Source organism: Humulus lupulus, chromosome 5 (assembly GCF_963169125.1).
Source record: "Humulus lupulus chromosome 5, drHumLupu1.1, whole genome shotgun sequence".
Classification (NCBI taxonomy): domain Eukaryota; kingdom Viridiplantae; phylum Streptophyta; class Magnoliopsida; order Rosales; family Cannabaceae; genus Humulus; species Humulus lupulus.
Genome location: NC_084797.1, coordinates 203761999 through 203772510, shown reverse-complemented (window position 1 = coordinate 203772510; position 10512 = coordinate 203761999). Strand labels below are relative to the sequence as shown.

General features: G+C 36.1%; 1 protein-coding gene and 1 non-coding gene across 2 annotated transcripts; one reads left to right on the top strand and one right to left on the bottom strand.

The window, feature by feature from the left end:
• Positions 1-8796: 8796 nt before the first annotated feature.
• On the bottom strand, positions 8797-9820 carry LOC133779873 (uncharacterized). Its single transcript, XM_062219772.1, has 2 exons — positions 9166-9820; positions 8797-9053 (listed from the first exon to the last, which is right to left on the bottom strand). Exons 1-2 carry the CDS (start codon positions 9818-9820, stop codon positions 8797-8799), a joined length of 912 nt encoding a protein of 303 aa, XP_062075756.1.
• Positions 9821-10401: 581 nt separating this feature from the next.
• Positions 10402-10508, top strand: LOC133781216 (small nucleolar RNA R71). Its single transcript, XR_009870004.1, has one exon. It is a non-coding gene; the product is annotated as a small nucleolar RNA R71 (small nucleolar RNA).
• The last annotated feature ends 4 nt before the right edge of the window (positions 10509-10512 follow it).

Sequence of the window (10512 nt, the reverse complement as noted above, 5' to 3'; positions counted from 1 at the left end):
GCATTTAAGTGCAACAAATCCTACTACATAGGTATTATTGCCGCAAATTTCCCTATTTTAAATGATTGTTGTTTACATTTTAAGATTTATGGTTTACATTTTAAGCCTTGATTTTTACATTTTAAAGAATATTTTTTCATAGATTGAATACATTCCTATAAATATAGTTGTCACACACATATATGATACACTACAATTAGAATGCATTTCCAATTTAACTATAATATACCACATATAATACACATTATAACAACACTTAGAACATGTGCTCAAATAAGGGTAATTTGGGAAGTTTCATGATAATAATGGATAAAGTTCAACTAAATATATTTAGTGTTTAATATTTGTTAACTACTCCTAAAAGTGGGCAATTCTTAACTTTTCTCAATCTTCTTTGTATACATATATAATTTGTTTTTGTTAATGTGCCTTTCCTTATATGAGTAAAATTATCCCCTTGTTTTGTTGACTTATATGATGATAACCATATTCATTAGTGTTTAATTGTTTAGTATTCTCTTAGTATGGTTTCCTTTATTACTTCTCCTCTTTACACGTGTATTTGTGGTCCCTTATCTTTATCTTTTAGTAATCGTATATAAGTTTCATGGTGTACACATTTCCTTTCTAAGAATGAATATACACCGAGTATTTTACCCTAATATCTTACTCAACATTCTTCAAAGCTCTACTACGAAGGCTATTATGGCATCAAAGCAGCTGTCACCGCCGACAATCCCTTCGACATCTTCTCCGATGACGTCTTCCGCACCTCAGCAGAGAATCAGTCTTCCCCATACTCCTCAACATCCTCATTTCTCAGGCATCCTTCACACTCCTCCTAAGCATTCATCTACTACTACTGCTTTTCAAAGGGAAATTTCACTCTTTATGCATAATAGTCTCTATTATTACAAAAATATACCACCACTATTAACTATTTCATTTTGATGCTAAACATTCTCCATCTACCCAAAATACCCCTCCCACTTTTCCACCCAAAAAAATTTAACATCTCATTTCTCTCTCTACTCTCTCTCTCTCTCTCACAAGAAACACCAAAATCACGTCGAACCCAACCCCCGCCGAGCCTCAACCTCCGTCAAGCCCAACCTCCGTCGAGCATCTCAGGCAACCCATCTCCCCCATCTCACCTAACTTCATTGACCTCCATCTACTCGAGACCCACAGCAACACATTCCTTTCAAACCCAAGACCGACAACGCCTATTTCCTCCCACGGCGACAATCAAATGTTAGATCTTGAACCCAACTCCATTTTTAAGTGAAATGCATGTTGAATCTGTGGGTTTTGTGGGTTTTGTGGGTTTTTTTTCTGGGTTTGAACCAGTGGCTCGATAGGTTCGATGGTAGCTCGATTGTAAGCTCGATAGCATAGTATGAATGTGTCGATATGAGCTCGATAGGCTTGATGGTGTATATGGTTAAGCTCGATAGGAGCTCAATGAGGTATATGGTTAGGCTCGATAGGAGCTTGATGGGGTATATGGTTAGGCTCGATAGGACAGTAATTGGTTAGGCTCGATGGGGTCTATTGTAGGCTCGATAAACTCGATAGGAGCTCGATGGTTCTGATGAAGGCAGAGTATGATTTTTCTCGAAGTTAGCTCGATATGAGCTCGAGATCTTAACAGAACCCACACAATCTTCCTATTATCGAGCCCCTATCGATCTCTCATTGAGTACGTATCAAGAAACAACTAAACTAAATAGTCAAGGGTCCAATCGAACCCCTATCGAGTTCCTATCGAGCACCATCAAGAAATAAATGCTATACCTATCGAGTTATCATCGAGCCACTATCGAGCAGCATCGAGCTCACAACTTAATCATCTTCTACATAGTATCAAGCCCCTATCGAGTTATTATCGAGAAAAACTGTTGTAGAAGATGCAAAAATCTCAGAAAAACACAGATCGCGAAATCTTTCTAACAAACCCAAAAAATACACCAATATAGGCTTAGATCTGTTCGAAATAGCAAAAAAAAAAAAAAGTAAACAAACAGTACCCAACACAAAAAATTAATGTGGGTTTTGGTGGGGGTTTTGTGAGAGAGAAAGGAAGAGAGGAAGAGAGAGTTTTGGTCTTCTTGATATAATGGGAGGGGTACTTTAGGTAGATAGGGAATGTTTAGCATCAAAATGAAAGAATTAAATATAGTGGTATTTTTTGGTAATAGGAGAATCTATCAAGCATAAAAAGTGAAATTTCCCTTTTCAAACCCCTCCTCAACCCTCTTTACACCCTTCACAAATTACTCCACAGACTCTTATACAACCTCTTCGTCCTCCATATCCATCAGTACCACCTGCTTATCTTCCCCAAAATCTTCCAAATCCCCAACCTCATCTCGCTGCCCCTATTGCTCCCCTGCTTTTGCCTCTTCCTAACCTTCCTTCAATGAACCTTATGATTACTCAACTTGGCAATAGTATAATCACCTAATCATGAGCTGGATTTATGGGTCTCTCACAGAGGATATCATCACCCAAATTTTTGGCTACACAAAAACTATGGAGATTTGTGTCGCACTGGAACAAGTCTACTATGTTACTTCTTTTGCACGTATCACTGAACTGCGTGGCTTTCTTCAAACATTTAAAATAGACGGTGTCTTTGCTTCTCAATACATACAAAAGTGCAAAAGTGTCTAAAAAACATTGTAAGTTTTTATATATACGGTTACTTGCTATATTCATTATTGGTTTATATTTTGAACTTATATAAATCATATTTATTTTTATATAACTAACTCAAATTAATTACTTCGATTTTACAGGCTCATTATCAAAAACTCATTGAGGAGGGTCAATGGGAACCCCAAGGCCTTGATGATGTGTTGATGAGGGCATTGGGCACCCTCGAGCCACGATGGTGTGTTCGTGCTAAAGGTCACGGTGTGTCCCCCGCATTGTTTTGGGATACTCTGAAACTTACCAACATAAAAGAAAAATTGAAAGATATTGTTTCGGCTAGCACTATGAGAAATGAGTTTGAGGAAAGATTTCGACAACAAGAAGAACGACATTGTCAACAAGAAACGTGTTGTAATGCCCTACTTCCTTAGAGTCGTTTTATAAATGTATCATTAGCTCGCTAATCGAGGTTTTAGGATTAAAAAAGTGCGATTAAATCACATTAAAGACCCATTTAATGAATATTAAACAAAAAGAGTTGGTCATTCATCAAAATTCATTAAAAAAATTTCATTGGGATCCCAAAATACTGTTTTAAAATACATTTACAATCCAAAAATATGGCACAGTCGACCTAAGCGACAAAAGCGAACATTTACCACATGTTCCTTAAAACAACCCCAGCCGTGGAGACCAGGTAGACCAAACATGTACACACCGCTCCATGCCCTCCAACTCATGGTTGTTCGACCCAATTTCCTTGCTCTTACTGTTGAGAATTTTCTACACGCAAGTATACGTGTGTAGAGTCCAAGAACTTTACTTAGCTAATTGTTTAGTAGTATTATAGTATGTTTAGTATTATCTTTGTAACTGTGGATTTTTGGTTCAGACCGGGAATTATTTGGACACTCATAGTTGTACTTATAGATTTTCTAAGTTTAATCTATAGTTTAAGAATATTAAGTATAACCTAAGGTTTGATTAAAGTAACTGATATTAAGGATTATATTTATTATACTATAAGGTTTAGATATCAACCAATAGGATTTTAAGCACATGTTATGAATGGTGATTAAGGATTAAGTATTTTTGAGGATTAAATTAAATAAGGGTAAATTTTGAATGATATAGGGTCAATCAGCAGCTTTGAATACGTTGAAGGCTTAGTCAAGGCTGTTTACTCCATTCAAACTTAGCTAAAAATGTGTAATTTCGTGTTTAAATATTCAGCGTGTGCCGATATATCGCAGCTATAGGGGGTGATATATCGCAGCACGTAGATACGGAAAACACGAGACGATGCACGGTCGCCTCGGGCATACTGGCCCAGGCGATATATCGCCTACAGGGGGCGATATATCGCCTCCTTCAGCATAAATTCAAACTCTTTTGAATTCATTTCCTTTCAGCCATTCAAACTCCTTCAACAGTCCAGCATCTTTTGAACGAGTCTTTAGCCTCTGCTGAACGATTATTCAAATGATTTTCACCTAAAAAGCCATTATTTTTATTCAAGTAAAATCAAGATATTTTCATTCCCAAACTCTATAAATAGGACCTAGTACCCAGCCATTTCTTCACCTTTTACTCTAAGTTCAGAAGCCGCTAGGGCTAAGTAAGTGTGAGAGTGTAAACACCTGGTTTGGAAAAAAATCATAAGCTTAAACATCATAAGCTTATCAAACACTTTGGGAAGTGAGATTCGTTGGTATTTCGGTTGTGGTTAGATTGATCTTGCAAGTCTTTGAGGTAAACCCGAAACTCTAGTTCATTTATGTTATGTTTCCCTTCTCTTAGTCTTCTACTCAGTTTCCTAACCTCATTCTTATTTTGGTTAGGGAATCCAAGTTCTTAAGCACATAAGTTGTGGTAAGCATATTTTCTTTTAATGGTTTAGTCTTCCTATTCATTTTCATCTCTTCTTCTTCTTAAGACTCACTCTTTCTCATATGGTTTTAGGAGTGTTCCAAAAGTCCTAACTCAGTCCATTATATCCCGGTAACTTTGGTAAGGAAAATAGGCTAGAATCTATATGTTTATGTTTATGTTATCTTATGTGTTATGTTATGATATGTTATGAATATGTTATGAATGTGTATGTTTGTAGGCTTGGGCTTATGCCCTATTTGACTAACAAGACCCCAAAAAGATTGTGGGCATATGTCTATTTAGCTGGTAGGACCCCACTAATCTCATGGGCATAAGCTTGTTTAGTCTATGGGACCCCAAGTAATAATGGCCATTATAATAAGTGTATTATGTGTTATGATATGTCTTTACGTTATTATGAAATTGATGTGTATGACTATGTGTTAGATTTTTCCTTGCTGGGCATTAGGCTCATTCCTTTCTGTTTATGTGCAGGAAATAAGCTTTAGAGGCGGAAAGATTCGTGACGCTTAGAGGATGTGTATCGATGGTGAATGGAGTCAAGGGGCCGAGTGTTATTCGATTCGAGGATGTAGTCTCATTTTAATTTTTATGGTTTTATATGTATTTTTCGCATTTTCTTATGTAATGTCTTTTTATTTTTAAATCATGTTTTGTTTTTAAAGACAATGGGATCCCATATCCTTCTTAGTATTCATTTTATTTGTAAGTAACTCTTATTTTACAAGTTACTCAATAAAATTATGGTATTTTCGTAAAAGTGTAAGTTTTATGTATAGTTTCGTTAATGGTCCAAATAGTCTAGATTAGTGGGTCATTACAACGTGTTCGTTTAACAAGTAATATAATGTAAGAAAGGTCGAACCCACAAGGACTGTTACCAAGTACCAATCATTAATCCTAATATTCTATTTGGTTAACGATAATTTGATTATAAGAATTAAGTAAAACTATTAAAATAAGGACGTAATTGTAGGAATAAAAGATAACAAAGGAAATAGATTTCAATAATTAAATGAACTAAGGCAATTAACTTCATCTACCATCCACTTTATATTTCAGTAACACAAATTATACTATTCAGTTCTCTCTCGTGATAGCAGGTCAACAAAAGTAACTTATATTCGTACTAGGATATACAAGTCTCAACATTTTATGTAAATTTTCTACATCTCTGTGATAAATGAACATAAGACAAGCATTAAGTAAGACAATCCTAAAGCTACACAGACCAAACAGGTACTCTCGTCCTATAATGAAATCTATGTCTATTCAATTACATCATAATCAATTTTCACTTCTCAGATTTCGAATCAAAATCATATAAATCATGTAATAGATGACCAATCAATCACAAGCATTAAGCATAAATTCGAATAGATCACAAGATAGAATATAATTCATAAAACTTGCATTAATTCAAAATAAAGTTTCAGGAGAATCCATTAACACCCTAGAAAAATAGTTTAGTTCATGACAAAATTCATAATAACCATAGAAGAATTAAAAAGCATCCAAAAATACAGAAATTCAAAGTAGAAAAGAAGAAAACTGTGATTAATCCTTTGATTCCACTTGCAATCCTCCACAATGTGCCTCCAGCCGTCTCCTAGGGTTAATCTCATCTTCAAAACGTCATTAAGAAAGTTTTTATAGTCCCTAATTAATTATGTGCGAAAGGAAAAAATTGCCCTTGAAAAATGCTCTAATTTGGCTTCCGTACGGACTGGCACCGCGGCTCCATCTGGTAGCGTCGCGGCTCTAATGTGCTTCGCGCTCCAGATTTTGTCTCTGGAGTATGTGGTGCTGCAACTCTATCTGATAGAGCCGCTGCTCTAATTCTCATTTTAATAGAGCCTCAGCTCTATCTGGTAGAGTCCCAGCTCTAATTCTAGCTGATTCTTTTTTTTCTTCTCTGTAACTCTTAGGGTTGCGGCTCTACACCATAGAGTTGTGGCTCTAATTCCAACTTTTCACCAAATTATCAATTTGACCCCTGGTTTCGCCCAATTTCCATTCCTTAGCCCGTTTAGCATTGTTTCTTCAAGAATTAAGCGCTTTTCCTCCAATTTCAAGTTATTTCCTTAATAACTACACTTAATCCTGAAAACACAATAAACACCAGCATAATATCGCACAAAACCAAATAAAAGACTAAAATTGCATCTTGAAACACGCCATAAAAATATACCAAAACTTAAACCTAAAAAATTCCCCCAAACTTATCCTTTACTCGCCCTCGAGTAAAGAACACAACTAAGACTCGATAAAACTTAAACAAACCAAGTTGACAACCATAAACTAGCCTAAAAAATCATGAATACCATATGCATATAATTCTAAAGAAAAGTAACGTGCTACTTCCAATATTAATCCGGAATTTCAATCAAAATATTTCAATTATTCACTGTAATACATCGATACTCATGCTCATTCACTCATAACCAATAAATGTAAACAATTGAACCAATCTATGCATGCCAAATTCTCACCATCAATCCACTTAACATAGTTATTCCATATGCTTGCTATACTTACTATTCTCCACTAATGTAAATAAATACACACTTAAAAATCAAAAGGACTTTACAAATCTTGTAATAGAAGGCTTAGGTAAAGGTGGATGAGAAGACATTGTAGGCCCAAGTATACCGTAAGCATTCAAACCCAAGCAACCTATCCCTTTAACTCAACTTCATATCCCATTGTTACCCTTTTTTTTCTTCTTTTTCAAGATTGAGAAGAGTTGACTATTTATTCATCACATTTTTTTTTCAAACTACATTCCCCCAAACTTAGATTTTTCAGTAAATAACTTAAGGAATGTAGTTTATTCTGAATTTATAATTTCTTTTCTCTTTTTTTTTTTTTTCTCTTCTTCAAACTTTTTATGCACTGAGTAACCACTTGTTTCTACATATGTCCCTTAAACATTCACTCCCCCCTCCAATCAAAAGATATGTTTTTATGCTCATGGTATAGAACAAAGGGAATAATGAATACACGGATGCAATTATAGGCTCAAAACATGTGTTAACCAATAAAAAAGGTCAATTATAAGGCTCAAATAGGGTAACTAGAGATAAATATATATAAAGGTTAGCTTGAAAGGCTCAATCATTCTAAAGATGGCCTACATCCTCTTCTTAAGTGTGTATTGCTTAGAATTTCACCTCAAATAGCAAGTAAGCAAGTTCTAGAAAAATTTCAACTTGTACAATCCACAGTCCAAATTCAACATGCATAAACAAAGTTCAAATCCCACATTTACTGCTATGAGAAATAGTTCAAACAAGTATTCAATTAACCACAGTGAAGTGACAAAGTATTTCAATCAAGCACACAGATTGTTTTTATATACACAACTCTTCCTTCAGATTATACAACATAGCATTCACTCAATCTCACTGGCGACAAATTATCAACTTGATTTACACTCTAACAATACCGTGAAAACTAGACTCAAACACAATAACAACTAATAATAAACTTGAAAAACAACAAAGAACAACAAAGCTAAAAAAAAAACCCCTTCCCCCAAACTTAAGACCAACATTGTCCCCAATGTTAGACTCAAATAAAAAGAAGAGACTTACCTAAGCCCCATTGAAGAACATTAAAATGGAGGAAGCGATGGAATGGGAGTTGTGTTAATTTTTTTTTTTATGGAAACCCTTAAATTGCATTTCAGGACCCAATTGGCGCCGCAACGCTGGTGTATAGAGCTGGGGCTGTAATTCAGATTTTTTTTGGCTCCTCCCCTTCTGATCACATTAGAGCCCGACTCTAATTTCTAGAGTTGTGGCTCTAATTAAACTTTTGTGCTATTTTTTTTCACGGTTCTAATTGCATAAAATATTTAAAAAAAATTAAACAAAAATAAAATAAAATTGAATAAATTGTTCAACTAAAAATAGCATAAAAATAGAAAATAACGAAAACATAAACTTGAGATGCCTCTCAAGGGCGTTGTCGTTAACATCATTTAGGCAGACGTTGACCTCTTTCTTAAATTAAACTTGGATCCAAACCACCCCTCATGTCCTTGAGAGCCATAGTATCATGAGAAGACGCTTGTTTCTTAATATTTCACATTTTTTTAACTTTCCACAGCTCGTAAATCAATCGAGCTTTCTCACTAAAGATCCTTTTCACTTTCTGATGAACTATTCGCTTTCCACCTTCAACCATAGATTTCTTCTTAGTAAATTTCAGCTTATCACCCTTACTTTCCACCACATCAACTCAACAACAAGTTGGAACCTTCATTGCTGCAAAAACATTAAATGTTACCTCTTCTTTTTGCACTTGCAACTTCAACTCACATTTTTGCACATCTATTAAGGCCATACCAGTTGCTAAAATTGGCCTTCCGAGAATAATTGGCACGTTTGTATCTTCCTCCATATCCAAAACCATAAAATTTGCTGGGAAGATGAACTTATCGAACTTTACTAACACATCTTCTATGATCCCCCTCGGATGAATGAATGATCGATATGCTAATTGTAGTGTAACAATGGTTGAATTTGCCTCACCCAAACCAAGTCTTTTGAATACTGATAGAGGCATGAGATTGATGCTGGCTCCCAAAATCACATAGTGCGTGCTTACACTCAAAGTTACCAATTGTGCATGGGATTGTGAAACTTCCAGGATCCCTCAACTTCTGTGGAAGCTTCCTTTGTAGAATAGCACTACACTCTTCGGCCAATGCCACAGTTTCGTAATCCTCCATCTTTCTCTTCTTTGATAAGATATCTTTCATAAATTTAACGTAACTGGGCATCTGTTCTACTGCTTCTGCAAAGGGAATGTTGATATGCAACCTCTTGAATACCTCTAAGAACTTTGCAAATTGCTTGTCAAGACGGTTCTTTTGGAGTCTCTGTGGATATGGAATTTTGATGTGATGATCTATAGACACCGGAGGTACCACTTCTCTTGCTAGAGGATTCTCAGTAACCTTCTCTTCTCTAGTCTTCTTGTCCTCAATAGTAGGTGCCTGTTGATCCATCTTCTGCTCAACTTTTTTCTTCATACTTGGTCCCTTATACACTGATCCGCTCCTCAAGGTAATAGCCTGACATTGTTCATTAAGATTTCCCTTCGGAGTCACTTCAGTAGTGCTTGGCAAGTTCCCTTGAGCTTGGTTTGCCATTAACGTGGCCAACTGTCCAATCTGAGTTTCCAAGCTTCGAATAAATGCCCTCGTTTCTGTCATAAATTGAGTTAACAAATCAGCCTGACCATCTTGTTTTTCTTGCATTGGTTGTTGTGTAGGTCTTACTGGTTGCTGCTGATAAAACTAAGGAGGAGGCCTTGGGTACTGAGGTTGGTTTCTCCTGAAACTACTGCTGACTACCTTGACCACTTTTCTAAGAAAAATTTGGGTGATTCTGCCACCCAGGATTGTAACTCATGGAATACAGGTTGTTGGAGGGCCTTGGGGAGTTCCCTATTGATTGCACTTGATCCATAGGCATGTTGTTAAAATCCCTCATTGTGTGTTGTTCAAATAAATGAGGTCCCCCACATAATTCACACATAACCTGCATCTGCCTAACTGGAGCTTGAGCTTGAATGTTGTTCTGCTATAACTGTTTAATTAATGTTGCCACTTGAGCAGGAAACATTGAGATGGCATCCAATTCATGCATCCCAGCCACCTTCTTTGGGGTCTCCCTCTGTGATGGCCACTGATAATTGTTCATTGCCATCTCCTCCAATAAGTCATAAGCCTCATTAGTGCTCTTACTCATGAACGCTCCTCCCAATGCTGCATCAATGATTGTGCGAGTAGTATTGCACAAACCATTATATAAAATATGGACTAACATCCATTTCTCAATTCCATGGTGGGGACATTTTCTCAGCATCTCTTTGAACCTCTCCCACACATCATAAAGTGACTCACCATCTCTTTGGTGAAAATTGTTGATTTCACCTCTATACCTTGCA